The sequence below is a fragment of the Diospyros lotus genome, chromosome 3 (genome assembly GCF_014633365.1).
Source record: "Diospyros lotus cultivar Yz01 chromosome 3, ASM1463336v1, whole genome shotgun sequence".
NCBI lineage: Eukaryota > Viridiplantae > Streptophyta > Magnoliopsida > Ericales > Ebenaceae > Diospyros > Diospyros lotus.
Window position 1 is genome coordinate 37,005,202 of NC_068340.1, and position 25,867 is coordinate 37,031,068.

General features: G+C 35.2%; 4 protein-coding genes across 5 annotated transcripts; 2 read left to right on the forward strand and 2 right to left on the reverse strand.

Annotated features, from left to right (window-relative positions):
- Positions 1–24: 24 nt before the first annotated feature.
- Positions 25–2,316, reverse strand: LOC127797952 (probable pectinesterase/pectinesterase inhibitor 59). The gene is made up of 3 exons (XM_052331191.1): positions 1,678–2,316; positions 1,143–1,494; positions 25–874 (listed from the first exon to the last, which is right to left on the reverse strand). Exons 1-3 carry the CDS (start codon positions 2,224–2,226, stop codon positions 189–191), a joined length of 1,587 nt encoding a protein of 528 aa, XP_052187151.1. The 5' UTR covers positions 2,227–2,316; the 3' UTR covers positions 25–188.
- Positions 2,317–5,460: 3,144 nt separating this feature from the next.
- Positions 5,461–7,857, forward strand: LOC127797892 (endoglucanase 8-like). The gene is made up of 7 exons (XM_052331087.1): positions 5,461–5,744; positions 5,958–6,365; positions 6,482–6,574; positions 6,686–6,841; positions 6,947–7,055; positions 7,179–7,342; positions 7,501–7,857. Exons 1-7 carry the CDS (start codon positions 5,529–5,531, stop codon positions 7,819–7,821), a joined length of 1,467 nt encoding a protein of 488 aa, XP_052187047.1. The 5' UTR covers positions 5,461–5,528; the 3' UTR covers positions 7,822–7,857.
- A 1,212-nt stretch (positions 7,858–9,069) lies between these two features.
- LOC127796188 (uncharacterized) lies at positions 9,070–11,607 on the reverse strand. 2 transcript variants are annotated; one of them, XM_052328200.1, is made up of 6 exons: positions 11,257–11,607; positions 11,114–11,169; positions 10,503–10,626; positions 10,308–10,414; positions 9,537–9,606; positions 9,070–9,391 (listed from the first exon to the last, which is right to left on the reverse strand). In XM_052328200.1, exons 1-6 carry the CDS (start codon positions 11,342–11,344, stop codon positions 9,312–9,314), a joined length of 525 nt encoding a protein of 174 aa, XP_052184160.1. In that variant the 5' UTR covers positions 11,345–11,607; the 3' UTR covers positions 9,070–9,311. The 2 variants fall into 2 exon arrangements, with proteins under 2 accessions (XP_052184160.1, XP_052184161.1); XM_052328201.1 differs by lacking the exons at positions 11,114–11,169; positions 11,257–11,607 and adding an exon at positions 10,814–11,107.
- Positions 11,608–15,422: 3,815 nt separating this feature from the next.
- LOC127796351 (uncharacterized) lies at positions 15,423–24,916 on the forward strand. The gene is made up of 3 exons (XM_052328442.1): positions 15,423–16,072; positions 19,084–19,294; positions 24,445–24,916. The coding sequence occupies exons 1-3, from the start codon at positions 15,514–15,516 to the stop codon at positions 24,914–24,916; spliced, it is 1,242 nt and encodes a 413-aa protein (XP_052184402.1). The 5' UTR covers positions 15,423–15,513.
- The last annotated feature ends 951 nt before the right edge of the window (positions 24,917–25,867 follow it).

Here is a 25,867-nt window from a genome sequence, read left to right on the forward strand (position 1 = left end):
TAATTGATATTAATTGGTGTCAAAATGAATATTATATATTGTTAAATTATTCAAATATTTTTACAAGAAAAATCCTCGTGTCTACGTACGTACGTATGTACCACTACATAAAATCACAACCACCATAATGTAAACCCAATGTAAATATATATACACAACGCCATTATTTTATGGATTATTATTATAGATTAGAGACCAGTGGCGAACGGCACTCCCGTGGAGCCCAACCACGTTCGGCCGGCGATGAGGTTCGCTGCAGTGAACTCCGCCGCCACTGTTGCATCTGTTATCACATGGTACCCTGGCCAATTCACTCTCCTGTCCGTCGAAGCTCCCGGCCCGAAATTCTTGTACTCTCCATAGTACAATGTGTCTTGAGCAAAGTTTGTATCCCCCCATGCCGACCACCCTGCCGGATTCACCAAGCTGCCCATATAGCATTTTAAGAAAGCTGTTCGAGAAAATTCCTGCCATGGCCGCCCCAGGTAAGTTTGGACGTCGTCTGTCAGGTCGGCGGCGGCGAGGATCCGGGAGTTCTGGATGGATATGCCGGTGTTCTGAAACGGGTCCCCCCGACCCTGGGCGGTGATCGTGTTGGCTTGGCCGGGGAGGGGCTTCCGAGCGTAGAGGTTGCAGTTCTGGAAGACGACGGCGGCGTTGCCGAAGATGAAGTCGACGGTGCCGTAGATGACGCAGGATTTGAAGAACTGGCGCTGGGCTTGAACGAAGAGAGTGTCCTGGTAGCCTTCGAAGGCGCAGGCATAGAAGACGGAGAGATCGGATGCCGACCGGAGCGCCACCGCCTGGCCTTTTTCCTGCCCCGCCGTGTTGCGGAACGTGATTCCGCGTGCGATGAATCCAAAGCCATCTACTCCTGAACATTCCATATATGTGGGTAAAATCTTCAAACGGTTTAACTGTATTATTAGTTTTATAATTGTAAATTAATTTGACATTAATTTTTTTAATTAATATGTGATTATTGATATGTTATATCATTTTACGTAAAATATTATTATTTTGTATGATTTTTTATAGAACATGTTATAGATTTTTAATAATCATACGTCAATGGTAAGGCATAATTGTAAACCATACTACTTGGCAGAGAGAGTGCGCCGACGGCCGGCGGACTTTCTTACCGACGGTGGCGGTGCTGTAAGTGGTGTAGCCCATCGAAACGCTCCTGCTGCCGGTGATTATGGTGTTTCTCAGCCCATCTCCGACCAGCGTTAGGTTAACCACGGCTCTGCTTATGTCAACGTTTTCGCTATACACACCTCGTTTCACGTACACTATAATCCTTCCATTCCCGACCTTCGTTGCCGTCGCACGGTTTATGGCCTCCTGAATCGACCGGAAACTTCCCGACCCATCTTTCGACACCACCACCGTAGCCTTAGCTTGCAGGGACGACGAAGATTCCAGAAGCTTCCTTTCACTACGAGAAACCCAGCTGGGAAACCCCTCGTCTTTGTCCTCTCGCTGCTCAACCTGATATCCTCCAAGCAATAAATTGTGTATTATTTAAATATATTATTATTATTATTATTGAAAATATTTAAATTTGAATGACACCTACGTAAACATTTCAAAAGAAATCCTTTAAAATCCGAATCTTAACCTAAGAATAATGAATTTATATGGTGTTCTATAGAAAAAGAAAAAATATTATACCAAAGCCCCATTGATGGCCAAGCAGTTGCTGATGAGCTCCGATACATTGCCGGAAACCAATGGGAGAATGAAACCGTCTGACAAGTTGAGGTCCCCCGATCCCCGCCGGCAAGTCTCCAGGTTGGTGAGGGCGGCGCTGAGCCAGGTCTGGGCGTCCAAATCGGTGCAGCTTCCGTTGGTTTTCAGGCCGTGGAAGGTGGTGTTGAGCTGGAGAACCGTGTCGTCTATTAGTTTGGAGCAGTCCGTCCAGACGGCCCTCTCGTGGCGGCTCCGGCAGCGCCGCCCCAGCTTCCGGGAGTGGCTACGGGCGTGGAGGGCTCGGTGCAGGGCGGCTTCCACCGCCGTCAGCAAGAATTCGGCCCTGCATTTTGGGCGGGAGCGGCGGGCGAAACGGCGGCAGAGGTCGGGGTGAGGGGTGGTGCTGCACCAATAGTTGGTGTCGCCGGCGGGTTCAGTGGGCGGAGCTTGAGAGGAAGAACAAGATGGAGTGAAGAAGGAAATGAATATGAAAAAGAAGAAGAAGAAGAAGAATGGTAGCCTCATCTCCATATTGTTAATGGTGTTAATTAGAAGTGCAAATTAACTGCAGGGTTCGCTTTTTCTTGTGATCTTGCTTGATATCGGTGTTCACAGGAACCGGAGAAGATTTGTTTCTTGAGGGATTTGTGATGATATATTTATACATATATATATATTGAAGAGAGAAATGGGAGAAGGAAAGACAGAAGCTTAACAGGACAGCTGTGCTGGCTGCTTGTTTGGAATGCAAGAAAGCAAAACATTTGACTTCCCACCGTTGTTTCCTTTCAATTCAATTCTACTCACACGATTATCTTCTTCTTGTTTACGTTATTGATGATGAATAGATATATAGGGTTAATGCCATCTAACAAGGATAAGAATTCTTTTTTAATTAATTATATACATATATTTGTTACTTGATATGAGCATGCAAAAGGTGTTTGGGGGGGGGGGGGGGGGGGGGGGGGAAGGCAGTGTTGTACCTAAGATTTTGGAGCCTTAAGGTGAAATGTAAAAATGAGCCCCCTGAATCTAATGAGCCAATCGACAATCAAGAGGCAGCGAGCCACTAGCGACAGCGAGCGACTAAGCAAAAGTCAAGAGCGGCAAGCCACTGACCACGAGACCCAGCCGGCGAGAGTGCAAAACTGTTATCGTATGATAGAGCGAGAGAGAGAGACAATGAACAATGGAGAGATAGCAATTGACCAGGTGGCCACGAAGGTGAGGCGAGCGACGAAGCAGCGAGAGTGAGAGGGCGAAGGGCAATGGAGTAGCGAGAGGCAAAAGGGTGAGAGCAAGGGCGAGGATGAAGCCAGGAGTGACAGAGCAAGAGAGACAAGCAGGGCAACGAACGAAAGCGAGAGGGACAGAAGGGCAAGAGCGAAGCTATGTTTGTAGAGAGGGAGAGGGTGGACGACTAGGCAGTAGGCCCTTACATAGAGGGAAATATTCATGGGTCTTGAGGCGACCGTCTCATGGGCCTCATAAAAGGTTTGGCTCTGGAGGGAGACATGCACCCCTCTTATTTTGTTCGCATTGGGCAAACGTTACGTTGTCTGACACGAGCAACATAACATACTTGTAATTATATATTTTACAATAACTTTTAAACAAAATCTCTATACCAGAAAATAGAGTTACCTAACACAATATCATGATAATTTTTCTTAATTTCTCTAATGAGTACAAGGTGGCTTTGTTATTGAGCTTTTAACTTATAAATTTACAAGACCAAATAATATAGCTAAGGCCTCCTTAATAAACTGTATTCAAATGTTACACTGTAAATCCAATTAATTAAATTGCTTAGCAGATGGGGATGGGGTGGTGGATTTCTTAGGAAAGAAACTGTGGGAGGATTGAGTAACATGTAATGCATCAAAGGGTATACCGTATACGTATCCATCTCACCTCACCTCATCCACAAATTAAATTAAATTTAATACGTTCCGTACGTGTTAAATTATTTTAATTAATTAACAAAAAACATAGACGCTGAGACTCAGAGAATGTCTGTACCCTTCAATCTCACGTTGCCTAACTAAATAAATCAACATATACTAAATTACTAAAGTGGCACTCCTGAATTGCCAAGACTAAGTTGAAATAGCATCCAAACTGGACTGGGCTTACAATCCTAGTGGATTTGTTATGGGTGGCCAGAAACTGGGCCATGGCCCCATAGATGCTGGTGGATTAGAACTCAATTGGCCCAAGATGGGTGGTCTGTTCGGCTGTGCTTCGTAATCATCCTTCTAATATAGAGATGTATTTGAGATTGAGATAGTTTGAATAAAGATGCATTTGTGAGGAAAACTAGACAAAAGAAAGAATGCATATTAAACCATGTAAAGAAAGCTTTAAAAAAATTGTTGCAAGATAATATATATGTGATATAATAATAATAACAATAATATCATATAATAATAGAATAGTAATAAGATTAAATAATCATATCTTATGTTTAGTACGTATTCTAAGTGTAAAGGAGATTGGTACAGTAAATCTGAAATCACCTATAATTTCACATTAATGAATAGAGAGAAGATAAATATTTTGTCCCATAAATTTATATATCAACTCATTCTTAAATAAGTTCAACAGTTAGCAGCAGAGAAGACGTACTGTTACAGCACCTTGTTGCCAAACCAAACCAACCTTATATAAAAGTTATCATTTTGTATGTGTGTTTAATTTGTAAATGCATTCATGTTATTATATATATATATATATATATACATATGCATATGATTTGCATTTATATTATTTATTAATTATCTTATCATTAATCCCATATAAATAATAATAACAGTTGTCAGCTCCTATGATAAAGATTTAGTTTTAAGTGTGTGTTAGTTAAGATTCTATCATATTCAATGGATGGAATGAGCCTAGACACATGGATGACTTTATCTGTAAAATTTTCATTATAATTAAATTGTTTTTTGCCTAGAAGTTAGAACTACAAGGGAGGAAACTTAAGTAACAAAATTATTGATTTGTTAGTATAAAGTTAGAATTAATAGAAGCAACAATGACCAATGTTAAAGGATCCTGGACATCATGATGATATATAGTCAACCCCCTTTGACTTTTTTTTTTTTTTTTGGTTAATGAATTATAATATATTTTTATTATTACAAGCATTACTTATATTTATAACTAATTCTTTGCTCAGTTTTGAAATTTGAATTGGTCTCTGTAATCTTTTGTATTTATTAATTATCTTATCATTAATCCCATATTGATAACAGTTAGCTCCTCTTATCATAAAGATTAATATTTTTTTTAAGTGTTTGTTAAGATTCTGTCATATCCGATGGATGGAATGAACCTAAACAGACGGATGAAATTGTTTTGTTTTGTGAATGAAAGGGGGAAGAATGACTTGAACGACAAAAAAAAATATTTGTTAGAATAAGGTTAGAAGCAACCGGGTACGGATGTATTGTGTTTTGCGAAGTGGATGGGTAAGATTATATATATTAAGAGATACTCTAACTAATGGGCTCATAACTCAAACTAATTAGACGTGTACTAAGTAGTTTTACATTAATTAATTGTCAAAATGAGAGAGAGAGAGAGAGAGAGTCAAACAAGTGTAGGGTAAGGAAAATGTACCGAGTTTGAGTAGCATTTTATCAGCCACCCAATAATCAAACTATCTAAGCAACAAATAATCAGCCAAATTAGCACCACCCCTATATATATAGTGACCAGGGGGGTTCAAAGTGATGGAGAGAATGCATTCATGTAATATATATCTTCTTCTTTCTTCTTCTTGTTCAGTCCTATGAATCTATTGAAACGGTGGTGATAAAGAAAATATGATGGAGATGGAGAAGATGATGATGATGATATTTGTGTCGATGATGACAAGTGTGATAGTGCTGGCTGCTTCTTCTTCTTCTCCACATGATTATGGAGATGCCTTGTCCAAGAGTATTTTGTTCTTTGAAGGCCAGAGGTCTGGCAAGTTGCCCCCTTCCCAGAGAATCACTTGGAGGAAAGATTCTGCTCTCCGTGATGGCTCTGATGTTTCAGTAAGTCTCTCTCTCTCTCTCCCTCCATCGTTAGTTAGTTCACAAGAGTTCAGCCTAGCCAGCTTCTGCTTGAAGATGTTGCTTATCTTATGGCAATCCATTTGTATGTTGCAGCCATTCTACAGCATATGGAAGATTATTTATTTAAAGCATATTATGCAGTCACTATATATAATTAAGTTATATATAACATATTAATTAATGCACATTCAGGTGGATTTGGTTGGTGGCTACTATGATGCTGGGGATAACATGAAGTTCCACTTTCCAATGGCCTTTTCAACAACCATGCTAGCTTGGGGAGTTGTAGAGTTTGGCGAGTTCATGGGTCCAGATTTGCAGCATGCACTTGAAGCTATTAGGTGGGGAACTGACTATTTCCTCAAAGCCACCACTGCTCCTGGTGTTGTGTATGCTCAAGTCGGCGAACCTCATAGCGACCATAGCTGTTGGGAAAGGCCTGAAGACATGGACACCCCTCGAACCACTTACAAACTAACCAAAAAAAACCCTGGTTCAGAACTCTCTGGTGAGATAGCAGCTGCCCTAGCTGCCTCTTCCTTGGCTTTTAGGGCTTCTGATCCCCGCTACTCCAAGTTGCTTCTTCAGAGGGCTTCCATGGTAATTTACTAGCTCTATATGCATGATTCATCATAACCCATAACCATAATTAATAAGATACATATTGATGGATCTTGATAATAACTTAATCAATTACCATATATATATGGAACTAGGTTTTTCAATTTGCAGATAAGTATAGAGGATCCTACGATGACAGTCTTGGAGACGCAGTATGTCCATTCTATTGTAGTTTCAATGGCTACCAGGTAATTGGCAATGTTAATCCAAAGTGTACTAAGCATTTGGACACATGATCATGTATAAGGCATAACTATTACACGATGAGTCACAAAAAGAAGTACTGTTACATCCTGTAGGATGAGTTGATATGGGCAGCAGCATGGCTACACAAAGCCACTAAGAAAACTTACTACTGGAACTATGTTACAAATAACATAACAAGCATAAAGCTGGGTAGTTTGGAATTCGGATGGGATGCTAAGCACGCTGGAATTAACATACTTGCTTCTAAGGTAATTTACCTTCATTGATTTATTCTCTCTCTTTTTTTTTTTTAATTTGGACAAGTAAGATGACTATATATATATATATATATATAAATTCTTTGGTGTTTACAGTTTGCGATGAATACCAACTTAAATGTCACACTCTTCCTCCCCAATGCCAACAAATTTGTGTGTAGCATATTGCCCGAATCACCATCCCTAAGCATATCTTATTCTCTAGGTATCATCATCTCTGCATCTTATTTATTCGCATTATCAATTCTAATTTTATTTTTATTTTTTTATAAATGAGTACTGTTTAAGAGCTCAATAATGAAATCATTCATATATATATGTATTGTAGGTGGTCTTTTATTCAAGCCTGGAGGAAGTAACATGCAACATGTAACGGCTTTGTCCTTTCTTTTACTTGTATATGCTCGCTATTTGAATGTTGGCAAAAGAGTTATTCATTGTGATGATGTTGCTGTCACTCGGGCCAGACTTGTACGATTTGCAAGAAGTCAGGTAACTACTAACTGACTGGATTTCATATACAGAAAATACTATTAGAATTACGTGACAATATACATATATATATCATTTTCTAACTTGTTGATTATTAAAGAGTCACATATATAAGCATAATTATGAACTATTTTAAAATTTCCAATTGATTGATGCAGGTGGATTATATATTAGGAAACAATCCCATGAATATGTCATACATGGTGGGATATGGCAACATGTTTCCTCAAAGGATACACCATAGAGGATCTTCATTACCTTCAATTGAGAAACAACCAGAGCCTATCAGATGTGCAGATGGAACTCCATTTTTCTCAAGCAGTGATCCCAACCCTAACTTGCTACTGGGGGCTGTTGTGGGAGGGCCTAATATGGAGGACTCATATGTTGATTCAAGAGCAGATTTTGCACATTCGGAGCCCACTACGTACACAAACTCACCCCTTGTTGGTATTTTAGCCTACTTTAAAGTTCATTAAGAAGTCTTTCATGACGTTTTTTGTCAAGTGAGAGAGATCAATGATTAAAAGGGGGCAGTGCGTATATAGCTTCATATTGATGCCTTGTGTAAATAAAATTATTCGTATTTGTTTCCACCCTTATTTGTGTACAAAAGTCATGATAATGAGAAATATTATTTTGGCAGTGAAATTTGTAGTTTAAGCTGAAGTATAAAATAAACCTTTTTACTTGATATATTTACCAAAAACATCTACTTCATATATTTTTAATATTTTTAATATATAGGTTGATATTTGTTTCGATTCAAACAAGAATCTTTGACTATAAATTATTATATAAAGCCGTGTATTGTCCAACTTTTGTAACGACGAAGACTCAATTGTTAAGGGCCCATTTGATGGCAGTTTAATTTTTAATTTTTGTTTTTAGTATTTTAAAAATGATAACAAAAACGAAAATTGGCGTTTATTTACTTGTTTCGTTTTCCAAATACAATGGTTGATTGTGACTACAGGCAAACATTCAATCAGTTCGGTGAATTGCTGAAACCGAAATAGTCAAATCTGTATAAAATCGATTGAATTGACCGAACAAATTAAAAATTAAAAAAAATCAAACAAACACAAAAAAACTGAACTGATCGAAAAATTCAACTGAATAGTTGTTCAAATAGAAAAAACTAAAAAAAAATAAAAATAACAAAGAATATTACTCTGACTTAAAATAATAAATTCATAAAACGTAAAAAAAATAATATGTATAAGTAAATCCACAATATTACTAATACCAGTAAATAAATTTAAAAAAAGGGAATATGCTAATTAGCAAAAGAGAAATGATATTATTATAGGTTTATATCTAGGAAAGAGGAAATATTAAGAATAAAAGTAAGAAAAGAACATGAGGCTCAAATCAGTAGGTTTGAGATAAATTTACCATTTCAGGATGCGTGACCTATACAGAATAAAATGTTTTAGGAATATACAAATTTATTAAAAATTAAATTAAAAAAATTCACACATGCCTTTTCACAATAGCAAAGCCAAAAATTTTCAACAATAATGTGATAGTCATGGTGATTCCTTGGAGTGAGTTATTGAAGAAAAAAAAGTGTCTATATGTGAGGATTGAGGATAGGAGATCATGGTGCTTGATTCTGAGGTAGTAAGTGGAGAGCAGTGACACAATAGGGTAGTTGTAAAATTAGAAACAGAAGAGTATTAGTTGGCGATATTGTCAGCATGAGACGAGAGAAGCCCAAGGAGAGAGGGCAAAACGGTTAATTGATTTATTCTAATCCATTATTGTATCCAAACATCAATTTCTTGAATATATGGGTCTGAGAAGCAAACAAGAAAACTGTATTAGAGTGTTTAGTCGAGCAAGTGTTCCATTTCTTCATAACAACAATGAACAGAAGATAAAAGAAGAATTGAAAGCGGGAGCATCAAGAGAAATAGGCCTTTAGCAATGAGATATGTGAATCATGCAAAGTTACAAAATGCCATCAAGAAGCTCTTTTAGGAGGAGACATGTTACCAACAAGAGAAACTGTTGTCCTTATCGATAATGTTTGCACAACCACTCCTGCCAACATTTAAAAGGTGAAAATCACATTTGAGGTCAAATAAAATATGACATAGAAGGGGCCAAATGAGGACAAACATGGGTACATGAGTATCAACTATAATGATTATTCATTATTCAACAAAGATAAAGGTGTGTAACTCACCAAGTAGAACTGCTGCAATCTTGAGAAGTTCAAACTTATGTGCTCCCAATTGACTAGAATCTTGGATAGCCTATAATTTTCCATGCAACAATCAGAAAGTTTTCCGTAATTTCTACAGGTAAGATTATCATACTAAACTCTACGTTATGGGTGTGAGATGTAGGCATTTCTAATTCACGGTCAAGGACACGAATAAATCCTATGAGTTGGGTTTTCTAAATAATGTTATTTATTTAAGATATAGTTACAAACTTGTATAGAGCAATTTATGTTAGAATAACAGTTACATATTCCCATAAAAACTAATACAATTTATCATATTTTTGAGTCCATTCCAAGTTGCCAATGTCAGACATGCATCCTATTTCATATTCCAAGTATCATGTGACCAACATGATTATTTCATCATTTTAGAAGAATCCATGTAATATAAGTTAGATTTCCTAGAAGTCAAGACAATCAATTGTTATCTTTTCTCCTGATAGAAAAAATTGAAAGTTGGGAATTTGCAAGCAAATCACTTTTTTTAGGGTTGAAGGCAAACATTACATGACTACAAAGCAAGTTGTCAAACTGCAGGGAGAAAAGAGATGATTAATAAGGAGTACATGGAAGAGAAATTGAGAAAAAACAGATTTTTGTTTGCTCAAATTGCATGCAAAAAGTGTGCAAGCAGAGTTACACTTTTACCAATAAAATAAGGCACTAATCTATACACAGTATCCTTCTTCTAAGGAAAACGGATTTATGAGCACACACAGTGGACCTTACCTCAACCAAGAAATTATTCCTAATGACACAAGCAATTGAAATCAATATGGCTATAGATGAAGCAAACATGTAAAACTTCAAAAGGCTCACTTTGCTACTCCTTCGGCCTTCATGACAACAAAAATGAAATGGAATTAGTTTTAAAAGAAGCTGCAGTTCTGAACAAATTCAGGAGTATAGGTACTTGCGAGCAACCTAATTCTCCTACAAAGAGAGCGAGGAAACCAATAATAGTGGACAAAACAACAAGCACGTCGGCAGTCTCCTGCTTCAGTGTTGATATCAAAAAGCTCAGACCTCCCAGCAATTGTACAATGCCCTGTAGTGTACAACTAAAGCATATCAAGATAGTACAAAAGATACACTACTAGAAATGTTACAAGATTCATAAACAAAAACAGAAACTTTCAGAAGATATGAAAGAAACAAAAACCAAATTTAACATTAAAAATAAGAAGGGGGAGTGAAAACCTAATCTGGAGACCTTAATTAGAGTAGCACTCAACTGATTTCAAAGAATTTGTCCAGCCAAATGCTTGGGATAACGAGCTTGGCTCTATAAAATGGCCTAAATTGTTCTCTATTCTTCCAAACATTACATCAACACGTTTTTTTGTTTTTTTTTTAAAGGGAGTCTGAAAAACCAGTAAGCACAGCAAAAGAAATCACAAATTACATGCAAAATTAAGACCAAAAATAAAAAAACAATAAACTAGGATAAAAATTGATTGTATACATATTCGATTTCAGGAAAATCTTGGAGAAATCACTTGAATTCACGTATTAGAGAGAGACGAGAAGATAACCTGAGCAGCAATGAGCCTACAGAGGTGAGACTTCCCTTTGGCTACCTTCGTATACCCTATGATTTGAAATGCATTTGATGTGTAAAACCCTAGAAATGGAAAAACAATAGGATCAATGAGGAAGATAAAGGGAGAAAGCTCACTGGAGTCGACGACCATGCGGTAGGAGAAATCAGAACCGTCCGTTCCAGACGGTCTCCCACTCCCAGTCGCTGATTTCCTCTGCTGCATATCTCTCTCTCTATATCGACCTTTTCTGCTATTTCAACACTGAGAATCGTGCGACGATTCGTGTTGCACGGAAACAGCAGCACCGGGCAATCGGAGTTGTGAATCGATTTGTGTTGCACGGAAACGGTGGCACCGAGCATCAAGCAACCGGGCGGCAAGGGGGAACGATGATAAGGGGACGGTCGGAGAGATAGAGAGTAGCTGCAAGCTGTGACGAAGATAAACCTGAGAGACAGAGAACGGTTCGCAAAGGGCAGCACTCGAACCAGAATTAACAATATGATGGTTAGAGACGGAATTTTTTCCGTCTCTAACTTCTATATTTTCCTAAATTATGAGATCGCCCCGAAGCTTTTCTAAAATTATAGAAATGATCCCAAAATTTTTTCCTTTTTTGTTTTTCGATGTTTTAATACACAAAACATTGAAACAGCACACCCTAAGACCTTTCTATGCATCATAGCAATGCACCAAATAGATAGACTTGTGTGCTTATGCATAAATGGTACCTATTTACATCTTTTATGGAAATTTATTCAACACTCATGTTTAATTACTATACATATAAATTTTATTTATTTATTATATCCATATCTAGTTTATTAAATAAAATTTTAGATTTGATACTAACCTCAAAACATTGACAAAAATTTATCAGATACTTATTAAATTGGATAAAAATTATCATCCTCGTGCCTAAATTCTCATATTTTAGGAGGGTATTTGACATGACTTCTAATTTTCAAATTTTTGTGTTATTTTTCATTTTAGGTTCAAAAATAAAAATAAACTTAACATGGTATGGTGTTCGATAACTTTAAATGTGTTACTTTTAATTTTTTACTTGATTTGTCTTATTTTATGCATTTTCTCCTATCAATTGAAATGTTCGAAATCCCCATTAAACTTTTTTTAACATTTGTTATTTCGATTGATTTGGATCTTCTGGTTATTTATTTTGGTCATTCTAGTAATTTCAATTAGATCAATTTTTTAATCTAACCCTAGCTATGATTTTATCTGAAATTCCCATTAAATTATTGTACTATTAATAATATTCTTGTTGTAAATAATACAAAAGGAAAACTTAATAAAACAATAATGATTAATAATAGTATCTTAGTGATATTTATAATTGATTATTATTACCATTGGAATATTAGCAATATTATGAAATTGAATTGGTTTAATTGATTTCATATTATTATTGAAAATTATATAATTTAGTATAAGGGGAAAAATGTGCTTAATACCTCTTAAACTTAAAATAAATACAGTATGTACCCTAACGTTTGAAAAAAAAATATTTTTATATTTTAATACTGTATTGCATATTCCATCATACTGTTAACTAACCCCAATTAAAATTTTGAAAATTATCAAAATATTATTATATTTTACAAACCTTTTTCCTCCCTTCTATTATTCTTTTTCCTCTCTTTTCTTCTCTTTTGTTTCAAATCAAGTAGTCAAGGATAGTTAGTTTTCTCCTTCTTTCCTTTTCTTTTTATCCATCTCCTCTTTCTTTTTTCCTTTCAAATTCATCTTTGCCATAGTTATTGTTAGTTTCTCACATAACTTGAGTGTTGACCAAATCACAAAAACAAGTGTAAAATCATAAAAGATATACCAAAAACATAATGATCACAAGAACATGAGATTTATGTGTTTGAATTCATAAAGAGAATCTTACTCACGATAAAGGATTCGTCTTTAGTCAATTCACTAAATATTTTATCGATTACAACAAATTACATTGGTTTATAACAAGAACTCAAGAGAATACAATATTGCAAAGAAAATTGTAGAACTTGAAACAAGTACATAATATTCAAACATCAAGAACTATCTGTACAAACAGTCTCTTTACCTCAACCTCTCATGCCTCAGGCGTATTTACAATAGAGATTATGCAATAAAAGTAGATTTTACAAACAATAAGCCAATTAATCAAATGAAGGGATTCATAAGAGTGTATCTCTCTTCATGCGCCAAAATATAGGGTTTTCAAAAAGAGAAATAAATAATTTATTGATTAGGACATCAAAGAGCCATTATATAGCAATGAGAAATTGAGTTATGCCAAAGAGAAACACGCATGGGCCACACATAAGCTCGGCTCAATAACAGATTTCGCCCCATATTGAGAATGTAGATGTTAGCCCACAATATTAATCAGCATATTTACAAACAACAAATTATATATACACAATAATTGCATTTAAATGTAAGTAAAATAAAAATCCAATTACGTATAAGAGAAATGCAAACAGAATACACATGAAAATTATAAATGATAAAAATCATTTTAATGCATTTTGAATCACCTTATTTAACAATTGTCTATCTTTCTTCGTTTCTTTATATGTATGACATTCATTTCTATCTTGCTCAAATCAATCTCGACCAACCTACATTTGCAATTAGCGATATCTCATTCAATATCTTTCTTTTCTATACCAAGTTGGTTATTGTTTACTTGTCACTACCATTGCCTTTGATCTCTGCCAAGAATCTCTTTATCTAATTTCTCTATTATTTTGTTTTACTCTTTTTTCTTTCTTGTCTATGTCTATTTTCTTCTAAAAATTGTGTTGTACTCTATTTTTGATTAAATTGCAATTTTTTTAAGAATTTGGAGTTCCTTGTTTTGGTATTCTTTTGGGGTTTTCAATCTAGTGTTTTGATCTTACTTTATTTAAACTTAGAGACCTAATAAGATTTTGAAGGTAATTTGAGAAAGAAGATGACGATGAACATAATGGACCTAAAACATGTTCTAGAGTATGAAAGATAGTCTATTAAGGTACAAAAATTGTAAGTTTATTATCACAACTACAACTGCAAGAAAATGACGACGAGATTTAGATGTATAGTCATGTGGTGTTCTTTTTTTTTTTATCTTATATTTTTAACAACATAGGTAGTTTTTATTATTTTTAAAAAATGAGAGGTATTTTTATAATTACATCAAACTTCAAAGATGGTCAATCTAATTTATCCTTAATACAATAATTTACTAATATATTTTATTTTGTATGACAAAAAATAGTATTTTATTAGGAAAAGTTCCAAATAAGGTATTATGCTTTAAAAAAAAACTAAAAAAACTTTTATATTTTAAGATTTGGTGCTAAATTAATCACTGTAATTGAAAAAAAAAAACACAAAGCGTAATTGTGTGGTATTTTTTAAATTTAAATTTGGAGTTTAATTTTAATTGAGAATAAAATTAATGTCGTTAACAAAATAAAAAATGATAATAAAAATATTTATAATAATAATTAATATAATTCTGAGTCTAATGATTAAGTTGTATATCATATTTCCAAAGGTTACATTTTAAAATGATTTTTTATTTTAAAAAAATGAGATGGAGAAGATGACGGCACGAGATAAAGAGAATCATGTCCATTCTCAGCGGCTGGGCTCCAGCAGCGATTCCCGCACTCCACGTCTACACGGCGTGCGAGCGGCATGTGATTGCCTGCACGTCTTCCGGTGCCTCTGACGTTTCCCACGTGTCCCGATCTTATAGCCCAAACCACATGGCCGCTCCTGATCCTCTGTCTCGTCTTTCCATTTCTCATTCCTACGCTAAATTTTAAAACTGGCAACATTATACATAAAAAAAAAAAAAAAAATCTACATTATTCCTACAAAAAAAAAAAAAATAGAAAAGACAAATGAGTCATGAAGAATTGAATCCATGGACTTGTCTACATTTCAATTTCTTTCAATAGCCCGATGGCCCTAAGCCAATAGCATGTGTATTTGACAGCCAATTTATGTATATTTTATAATGTTCACACCTCATCCTAAGTGCCCATCTACTCTACAGTTGGTAATTTCAAATGAAAGTTTTATTTTTATATCATCACTTCTAAACAAATTATGAGAGAATAATTGTATCTTAATCCGTTAAAATCTTTCACAAATAAAAGGGGTTTCAAACAAAGAGAGAGCACCTTTACCGTAGTTAGCAAGCCGGCCGGCCGGCCGGCCCCACGACTGTACTGTAGCATGTATAATATAATTCATGATGATTATGATGGATAAACTTTAAGAAACCGTTACCCTATAAAACTGTAATTGATCCTCCCCCTCTCTCCAATCCACCATTTCAAGTTCACAGATCGATCTCGATCGAGAGAAAGAGAGAGAGAGAGATGAAAGGGATCAGGATTCCGGCGCCGTTCCTATTCCTCACCGCTCTTCTTCTGCTAACTTCAGAAATTACACTCCTCCATCCAGCCTTCGCCGCCGCCGCCAACACGACCTACATAAGAATCTCGTGCCAAAACACTACCTACCCAGGCCTCTGCTACACATCCCTCTCCCCCTACGCCTCCGCCGTCCAGACCAGCCAGTGGCGCCTCTGCAACGCCGCCCTCTCCGCCACCCTCCAGGCCGCCCGCAACGCCTCCCTCTCCGTCGACAACCTCTCCAAGCAGAACGGCGTCACAGCCCATGAGGCCGCCACCATCAGCGACTGCGCCGATAACATCGGCGACAGCGTCGACGAGATCCAGAAATCCATCAAGGCTTTCGCGAGCCTTCGCCGCAGCGGCGTCGACAAGAAGTTCCAGCTGGCTAACATCAAGACCTGGATGAGCGCCGCCATCACCGACGAGTACACTTGCACCGACGAACTCGCCGACGGGAAGGTGAGCGCCGGCGTGAAGAAGCAGATCCAAAAGAAGATTGGGCGCTTCAGCAGGCTAACGAGTAATGCTTTGTCTCTCATCAACCACCTTGATTACTAATTAAGAATATATACGAGGGGTTTCGAAATGGTTTAAATTATATATGGCGTTAAGTTGATTCCTCCTAATTCTGTGTAAGTGTTGATTAATGGAATTCGTTGTATATTTTTGGCGCTGAAGCCATTGATGAAATAGAAGCATTGCTTCATTGAGGAGTGGGATTCATCGATCGCCACCCCCTATGAATTTATCATTCTTAATTAATTATATATTCTTCATTTTTATGTAATTCATAAACTATATAATATATAGAAAATAATATAATCTCACATTAGATGTTAATTATGAAAAAAAAAAACAATCCTTCCAACTCTATAAGATTTAAGAAAAATTATTTTATCTTACATAATTTAAACATTAAGACTCCGTTCTCTTTACTTTTCAATTTTTAATTTTGAGTTTTAAATTCATTTTCAGTTTTTTGTTTTGGTAGTCTGTTTTTAGAAAATTGAAAACGCATTCTCTTTGTCATTTTGAAAAACTATTCCTCAAAACAGAAAATTAGAAAACACGTTCTCTTTGAAATTTTGAAAATAAGTTTTTAATTATATTTTATTCAATAAATTTAATTATTCAATAAATTAAAAATATTTAATGTTAATATATTATTAAAAATATATATACATTTAAAGTTAATGAATTTTATAATATTTTTTTCCATTACAATAATAAAATATGAATAAATAAATAAATGTGTTTGGAGTTTTAAGTTTGTTTTGGTTGAAAACACTCAAAATAACTTTTTGTTGTTTTGAGTTTTCTTTATAATTTTTTTGTGTTTTCAAAAATACGTTTTTAAAAATAATAAAGAGAACGTGTTTTCATTATTTTAAAAAATTAAAAATTAAAAATAATTTAAAAACAGTAAAAGAACACAATCTAAACATTTAACTCACAGAATTTACCATTAAACTATCAACTTAGTACTAAATATGTAAAATAATTATTTTTATGTAAATATCATGTGATTTACTATTAATATTAAAGTTTATATATATATATATTTTAAAGAAGTCAAGATTTTCTATTCAATCCTTGGATTTTAATTTTGATATTTTGAACATTTATGACTTAAAATAAGTTTTTCTGATTCAAATTGGACATAAAAAATAATTTATTTGAATTATGAGCTTAACATATGAGAGTCTTAAAAAAACCATACGATCTTAAATGATAAAAAAAAAAAGTATTAAAGGGTTTTATAAAAATAAAATAAAAAAACACAAATTAGAATAAAATTTACCCAAAAGTTAAATCCACGCCTCCAAACTCTGTTTCAAACTATCTAATCCGACCCGACCCGACCGAAACCGAATTGCTGAGATGCCCAACCTCACCTGCAGGCTGGAGTTGGCATTTAAACGCACCATTTTGTGAGCGAGGGTTGCTGCAATTCCTTCCCGTCGAATAACTTCAACATTGAAGCACAGCGAGAGAGAGAGAGAGAGAGAGAGAGAGAGAGAGAGAGAGAGCGCGCAATCATAGAACCCTGCATTTCACTTCTGTAAGCCAATTTCTCTTCTATTTGTTTTTTCCTTTACCTGTCTCAGCAATCGCTTCTTCTACATCCTTATATGCATATGTTCGTTTTATTTTTGGGTTTATGATTGTACTCTTAAATAGGGGCATTTGATTCTTGATATATGAGTTCTGAAAATCGCTAGACTTAGTCGTCGATTCGTATATATATGTGTTTGTAGTTGTAGAAGTCAGAAGTGGCTAGTGCTTTAAACCAAACTCTTGCATAAAGAGAGGACGCCAAGGTCTTATTTACCAATATTATCTTCCACTAATTTTTGTAGCTACTCTATTAAACATGTTTATCTGAAGTAACTTGTAACTGATTGAGGATCAGTATGGAAACTAAATTTATCCCGGATTGAACTTCCACCAATAATTAATTGCCTCAATTTGTTTGATCTTTCTTTTTAGATTTACAGACAGATAGAGAGGAAGAAGAATGACCTAGTGGGGACAGAAAGAAATAAATATAAGTTAGACATAGAGGGGAAGAAAAAAATCTTAGAACAAAAGAACGAAATGAAAAAATAAATTGAGATAAGGCACACACACTTGTAAAGTTGCTTCTAGTTTATGTAATATGTACATCTGGTTTCTGAAAATTGGTTTCTTGTGTATTCTCTTTTATAAATTCTTTTTCTTGTCCCCGTAAAATGGGGTCTTCTAAACTTTCATATCATCACAAGGAAATCAACCTCCTTGCTGGTGCAAGCTGCTAAAAAATGCCATTTGATTTGAGTAATGCAAATAACCTTCCCTTTTATGAGAATATTTATATGGAAAATGGAAAGGCTGAAGGTGTTAAGACCTCAATAATTATGTTTTTAAATTTTGAGGTTTGATGAATAAGCGTAACATGATTGATGTTTTTCTCATAATTTACCAAGTGGCACACAACCTACTTTCTTTCTTCATGGATCAAGCTGCCCTTGCTGGTAGAAGTGTGTACAGGTTCGCTTCAATCCTTTGAGTTAAAGCCAAATCATAAGTGGTTATGCATAATATATTTGTAATTATCTTCGGCAAAGTGATAAATGCATGATAAGAGCTCTTCTATGGGCAAACAATATATATACATGTTTATTAGCTCGTGTCCCTAAAAGCACAAGTGTTTATGCTCTTGTGCATTTCCAGTATGCCTTGATTAAACTATTTACTATTACTCATTGTTCATTGCAATTTTTAGTTCTTGTATTTGACATGAATGTTTTATGTCTTTTTTCTTTCATTGCTGTGTATGGCAATTAGTCACTAGGGACATGAAATTCTTTATGCTATATATGGAACTAGAATTTGAAAAAAGAACAAAAATAAAATAATCTGTTTGTATTTAAACATGCGCGCACACACATATATATATGTAACTTCATTTTTTTTTTTTTTTTCATTTTTGTTTAATAACTCCTAGTCTCAAACATAATCTTAATGCACCTTATAAATTCTCAACTGCAGGCTTTGATGTGGTAATGTCTGGAAAAGTTCCTGCTTCATTAAAATTCCTAAGTAATCCAAGATATGTTTCTCTTCCATCATCCAGGAGCTTCCAATCAAAATTTCTAGTTGTTACTTGCCCACATGAGACTGTTTTGCCCATGGAGTGGAGAGTCCACCCATCGTTGTGTTTCTCTCTTGGAGCTCGTCATTCATCAATCAGCATTTGCAAGTAAGTCCGACAAGTAAAGTAGCTCTGCAGAGTTAGGAGGAAAATCTTTTGAATTACATGAATTTACAAGAATAAACTTGCTTTCAGTTTTTATTTACCCTAGGAGTATACCTTGTACCTTCTGATGGACTTGATGCTTAGGTGTAGCTTGTAAAAAATGAAAAGGAAAAAATGCTAAAATAATAGGAATATTTTTTATGTGGTTATCTCCACAAGTGCCGTGTAACAAAGATATTTCTCTGCCTGTTTTGTTTAACTTTTCTGTATCCTCTTAAAGCATGTTTCAGTGAACTTCAGCCTTGTCTGGCCAATAATTTTAACATGATATGCATTTTCATGACTACAAATACATTGGCAATCATAATTGTATCACTCTGCATCCTGTTCTGAATCCATTAACATGGTACAGCAAATATCTATATTTGGAAATAACTCAATAAGAGATTTGAATTATCCCTTCTCTAATTTTAACAAGACAAAAAAGTCTCGTACCACTTCAAATTGGGTTATCATGAAGTGGGACATCTTAAATAAACATGTCTTTGTCTAAGTAAACTGGCGGTATGCTATGACACAGTCTTTTTCTTTTAACGTTTATGTTTTTTTTTTTCATAATCATACCTCAAATGGAAATTGAAGCAATAATTGCCAAAATAGGAAGTGGAAACAGTATATGGTAAAGAAACAGTAGCAGGAAATATGGCCAAAAAATATGGAGGAAATGAGAATTGGAAAAGGTGAACATGAATTTAGTGAGAAATTTGATAATAATTAATAACTTTTGCAAGACTAAAAGAAGTCTCTATGAAATCTATTAAATTGTTATGTATACTTCAGAGGGGCAAACCTTAATAGTAATTGTAGATCGGAAGCTGTTAGGCCGAGCTGCTGAGCTAATGGTCGAAATGTCGAGTTCATTATTTGCTGATTTATCTTCCATGATTTATATTACTGTTGTATCTTATGTTAGTTATTTTTTATTAGATTTGTTTGTATTTAAGGTTGTTGTAATATAATCCTACAAAGTAGGAATCTAATCTCTAAAATCTAGGAGAATTCTTAGGATCCATTGTGTATATATTTGTGGCATTCCAAGGGAATCAATATAGTGTATTATTCACCCAAAAAAGAGAATTTATGCATGGTATCAGAGCAGAAGTCTTTTCTCCCTTCTCTTTGTTAACTCTAGCCTTTATCCACCCCTTTTATAGCCGCCGAACTTGATCGACTTACATCATGGCCGGCAAAAGCAGCCAGTCATCCGAGATTATTCCTTTCCAAACCACCAATTATGTAAACACGGATAACAACAGTCTGTTTACTATCACCGGTCACAAATTGAATGGCCAAAATTACATTCAATGGTCACAATCAGTGATAATGTTCATATGTGGAAAAGGAAAAGATGATTATCTAACCGAAGTTGCCAGCAAATCGAAGGAGGAGGAATCACAGCACCAGATTTGGAAGGCCAGAAACAACATGGTGATGTCTTGACTAATTAATTCAATGAACAATGAGATAGGTGAGAATTTCTTGTTATGCGACACAACAAAAGAAATTTGGGAGGCTGCAAGGGAAGCCTACTCCCATATTGAGAAATCCTCCGAGTTGTTTGAGATAGAGAGTAATCTCGATGATCTAAGGCAAGGTGAGTCTCGAGTCACTCAATACTTCAATTCTTTGAATCAGTTTTGGTTTCAACTGGATAAGTGTGACACTATTCAATGGAAGTGCACTGAAGATTCAGCACAATACAAGAAAATAGTGGAGAAGAAGTGGATGTATAAGTTCCTAGTTGGTTTAAATAAAAATCTAGATTGCGTGACAGGTAGGATTCTTGGCACAAAACCTATTATCCCAAATTTGATATTCAGGGGAAGAATACACCAAACAATCCTCAAGAATATCAGTTTTGGGAATACCAACAGTAGCCTGAAATTCAGCCACCTGCAAACCCTACAAATATGTCTTCTCCTCCCAGCCTACAATCTGAGGAGTCAGAAGCAAATTAGTCTTCTTCCAGTTCACCTCCTATTGGTCATAATCCTTCTTATCCTCATGAATTACAAATTTATTCTAGAAAAAGTCTAAACAAAAAGAAAGTGGGGAACCGACATGTCCTAGGACTAATCAAGAGTTTGATCCTAACCCAGATCCAGAATTGTTACAGAAGAAGAATACCATGATTGCTGGTGAGAATTCTGAAATTTCAGCTATGGATGAGGATTTACATTGGCCTATAACATTGAGAAAAGGAGTACGATCATGCACTCAACATCCCATTCATAATTACATTTATTACAAAGGTCTCACCTAATTTCAGAACATTTATATCAAATATCAGTAAGGTGTAGGTTCCTAGAACTATTCTGGAGGCCTTTCAACATCCTAAGTGGAAGGAGGCGGTTCTTGAGAAAATGAAGGCCTTGAAAAAGAATGGGACTTGGAAGATTACAGAATTACCCCGTGGAAAACATCCAGTGGGCTGCAAATGGGTATTTATAGTCAAATACAAAGAAGATGGAAGAATTGATAGATTTAAGGCTCGCCTAGTTGCGAAAGGGTTCACTCAATCTTATGGTATAGATTACCAAAAAACTTTTGCTCTGGTGGCAAAATTGAATACTATCAGAGTCTTGCTATCCCTAGCTGTAAACCTGGATTTGCTACTTTACCAATTAGATGTGAAGAATGCTTTTCTAAATAGAGACCTCGAAGAAAAAGTATATGTGGAAATTCCTCACGGATTTGAAACTAACCTCACAAGAAACAAGGTATGCAAACTAAAGAGATCTCTTTTTGGGCTCAAACAGTCTCCTAAAGTCTGGTTCGAGAAATTTACAAAGGCAATCAAGAAGTATGGATATAGCCAATGTCAGGTAGACCATACCTTATTCATCAAGCATTCTTTGGAAGGTAAAATATCCATTCTTATTGTGTATGTTGATGATATAATTGTTACAGGAGATAATATTTTTGAAATTAAGGATCTTAAAGAAGTCCTGGCGAGAGAATTTGAAATCAAAGATTTAGGAAGCCTAAGATACTTCCTAGGCATGGAAGTAGCAAGGTCCAAAGAAGGAATTTTAGTTTCTCAATGAAAATATACCCTAGATCTTCTTGCTGAAATAGGTATGTTGGGATGCAAACCAGCTGATACACCAATGGAAACCACTTCAAAACTAGATGTTGGCAAAGAAAGTGCTCCAGTGAATAAAGGGAGATATCAAAGATTGGTGGGAAAACTTATATACTTGTCACATACTAGACCAGATATAGGTTTTTCTGTAAGTGTAGTAAGTCAATTCATGAATGATCCTAGAGAAGACACTTAGAGGTTGTATATTGGATTCTGAGATATTTAAAATTGACTCCAGGCAAGGGTTAATGTTCAGGAAAACAACGAACAAAGGGGTGGAAATCTACAGTGATGCTGATTGGACAGGTTCAATTTCTGATAGAAGGTCAACCTTGGGATATTGCTAATTTGTTTGGGGAAATTTAGTTACTTGGCGCAGTAAGAAGCAATAAGTGGTTTCTAGGAGTAGCGCAGAAGTTGACTTTAGATCTATGGCTCATGAGTTTTGTGAGGGTATGTGGCTAAAAAGGTTGCTACAAGAGTTACAAGTGACTATGGCACAACCAATCGGTTATCAGTATTGCCAAAAATCATGTCCACCATGATCGGACAAAACATGTAGAAATTGGCAAGCACTTCATCAAAGAGAAATTAGAAAAAGGAATTTTTCAGCTAAACTACACTTCTACAAACAATTAGGTCGTAGATATTCTGATTAAGTCATTACAAAGAAAAGTATTTAATGAGCTAAGTACCAAGCTTGGCTTGAATAATATATTCAGTTCAGCTTGAGGGGGAGTGTAAATCGGAAGCTGTTAGGCCGAGTTACTAAGCTGATGGAAGGTCCAGCTACCAAGCTAATGGAGGGCCAAGCTGCCGAGCTGATGAAGGACTGAGCTACCGTGGTAATGGCCGAAGTGCCAAACTGCTGAGCGCGTTATCTGTTGATTTATCCTTTGTGATTTATATCTTAATTTATATTACTGTTATATCTTATCTTTTTTAGTTATTTTTTATTAGATTTGTTTGTATTTAATGTTGTTGTAATCTAGTCCTACAAAGTGGGAATCTAATTGTTAAAAATCTAGGAGAATTCTTAGGATCCATTTTGTATATATTTGTGGCATTTCAAGGGAATCAATATAGTGTATTATTCTCCCAAAAAAGAGGATTTCTGCAGTAACAGTAAGCTTGCTTCTTTATGACTGAAAGGTGATGGGTTTGAGTTACGAAAACAGCCTCTCGTGAAGGTAAGGCTCCATACAAATGACACTCACTAGGCTCTTGCAAAGCAGGAGCTTCGTACACTTGGGAGTGGGGACACCTTTTTTAAGAATATTCTAACAAATGCTTTAGTAAGTAGAATGGATATCGAATTGGAACTCAAGGGGAATTAATGTGTTAACTAAGCACTTCAAGTTTCAAATAACTTTCTCAAACATTTTTTAGAGGTTTTCCCATGAATTCTATTAGTTCCCTTCTTGGGTATCCTAGCCATATTGTACCTTTTTCCCTAAAATATCTGTGACAATTTCTTGAAATATCTGAAACCTTTTCCTGAGAGCGAGATTGGTAGAAATGACAAGGTTGCTTTTTGGTAACTAGAAGGTCACAGGTTTGAGTTATGAAAATAGTCTCTTTGCAAAAGATGCAAAGAGTAAAGGGAATGCTGCATGCAAACACCACTGTCTCCCAAATGTTGCAAAGCACGGAGCCTTATGCATCGAGGATTCCATTTTTTATCTGGAACATTTTCCCAAAAGGTTCAATAGAGTATCAAACTATATACTGATATCATAATTCATTCGAAGTGCATGTCACCACCCAAATAAGCCCCGGTAACTATGAGGAAACCTATCAGTACAGGAATCCCCAATCAAATGAGGATTGATATGTTATAAGTTCAAAAATTGTTACATAGGTTGCAATCTGATCCTTGAATTAGATGTTCGCATGTTTGTGACATTTCCTTCCTTTTTTTTTTTTTTAAATTAATATCCTCCTAGTTTGTGGGGAAAGAATAGGAAAATGGCCAGACTAACTCTGTAACATCTTTTGAATGGTTTAGGAGGTTCGATTGGTCAATCAGGAGCAGAACAGATGGCAATGATTTGGATTCCCCTCCAGGTAATGACCCAAGCAGTAGGACCCGACTGTTTAGGGCCATTCAAGCTCTTCTGGTGAAGGTGAAGTCAAGAATCCTGGAAATCAGGAGGGGTTTTTTCATGAAAGCACTGTTTTTCTTGATTGGGTTTTATTGTGCAACAGCCTTTTCGACTGTCATAGGACAAACTGGTGAGTGGGATATATTTTCTGCTGCCTTGGCTGCGATTGTGGTTGAGGGCATTGGTGCTCTCATGTACAAAGCTTCTTCTTCTTTACTCAACAGAATTAGGAGTCTCATTACCATGTTTAATTATTGGAAAGCTGGGCTTTCCTTGGGCCTTTTCTTGGACGCATTTAAATATGAAATAGATAACATTCTTGGGTTTCCCAACCCTTTTAATTTTGAATTAGATGCGTTTCCCCTGTTCTTATGAAATTTTGTTCATTCAAAAGCTAATTTTGCACTCATTTCTCTTGATGATAATCTAATAGTAATTGGGACATAGGGTTTGCTTAAGAAAATGATGACATAATAACTATTTACCCCTTTGGGGACACCAAATGCACTTCCTCAATTAAGGTTGTCAGAGAGTAAAAATGATAGTATAAAAAAATAAAAATTAACTTTCTATCTAACGGATTAAATTTTTAGATAGAATTATGGTTAAGAACTCAACAAAGATATTGAAGATCTAATTCCATTATGTTAATTATCAGAAAATGCTCAATTAGGTTTGTTCTTGAGAATGCTCAAGGGTGTTATCTGTGCGCCAAATTGAGCTAAAACTTAGCAAAGCACTAAGGGTACTTGTCCAAATTTAGGCTAGCTACTCTTGAGTTGAAATGTATGTATGTTCATATATAGATACATGTATTCACATGTTTGTGGCTTATTTAGAAGTGTTCGTGTAACCCTGTCTTTAATTGGCTCAAACTTATCCTGTGCATATAGTTTAATCAAGATGGATATAGTAAGCCCTAGATTTGGGTGGGAGGTACGGTACTTAGTTTCTGGATCATTCTTATTAGCCTATTTCCCTTTTGGTATGGATTATATATATACACACATGCATGTATATACATAATGTATAAAAAAAATATTTTTTTAACGATGTTGTGGGTCTTAATATTTTATATAGTTAAAGGAATTTATCATTTTTAAATAAAAAATCAAATAAGGGTAATTTTAAAAAAAGAACATTAATTTTCAAGAAATTACATTTAAACCAAACATAGGAAATTAAGATTTTTATAAAAAAATATTTAACATTGTTGAGAATGTTTAAATCTAACCAAACATAAAATTATATAAATATTGGGAATCAAATATTTTCCTAATATGAATAAATTTAAAAAAATTTCCCATACCAAGCGTCCTTATCTTT

Bases quoted from the DNA above. Each gene is read 5' to 3' on its own strand.
- LOC127797952 (XM_052331191.1), bottom strand. From the start codon at position 2,226: ATGGAGATGAGGCTACCATTCTTCTTCTTCTTCTTCTTTTTCATATTC. The intron at 1,495-1,677 runs GTATAATATTTT...GGAGGATATCAG, and splicing joins TGGCCATCAATGGGGCTTTG to GTTGAGCAGCGAGAGGACAA. The intron at 875-1,142 runs GTAAGAAAGTCC...TGGAATGTTCAG, and splicing joins TTACAGCACCGCCACCGTCG to GAGTAGATGGCTTTGGATTC.
- LOC127797892 (XM_052331087.1), top strand. From the start codon at position 5,529: ATGATGGAGATGGAGAAGATGATGATGATGATATTTGTGTCGATGATG. The intron at 6,366-6,481 runs GTAATTTACTAG...ATATGGAACTAG, and splicing joins TTCTTCAGAGGGCTTCCATG to GTTTTTCAATTTGCAGATAA. The intron at 7,056-7,178 runs GTATCATCATCT...TATGTATTGTAG, and splicing joins AAGCATATCTTATTCTCTAG to GTGGTCTTTTATTCAAGCCT.
- LOC127796188 (XM_052328200.1), bottom strand. From the start codon at position 11,344: ATGCAGCAGAGGAAATCAGCGACTGGGAGTGGGAGACCGTCTGGAACG. The intron at 11,170-11,256 runs GTGAGCTTTCTC...TTCAAATCATAG, and splicing joins CCGCATGGTCGTCGACTCCA to GGTATACGAAGGTAGCCAAA. The intron at 9,392-9,536 runs GTGAGTTACACA...AAATGTTGGCAG, and splicing joins GATTGCAGCAGTTCTACTTG to GAGTGGTTGTGCAAACATTA.
- LOC127796351 (XM_052328442.1), top strand. From the start codon at position 15,514: ATGAAAGGGATCAGGATTCCGGCGCCGTTCCTATTCCTCACCGCTCTT. The intron at 16,073-19,083 runs GTAATGCTTTGT...TCTCAACTGCAG, and splicing joins GCGCTTCAGCAGGCTAACGA to GCTTTGATGTGGTAATGTCT. The intron at 19,295-24,444 runs GTAAGTCCGACA...TGAATGGTTTAG, and splicing joins TCATCAATCAGCATTTGCAA to GAGGTTCGATTGGTCAATCA.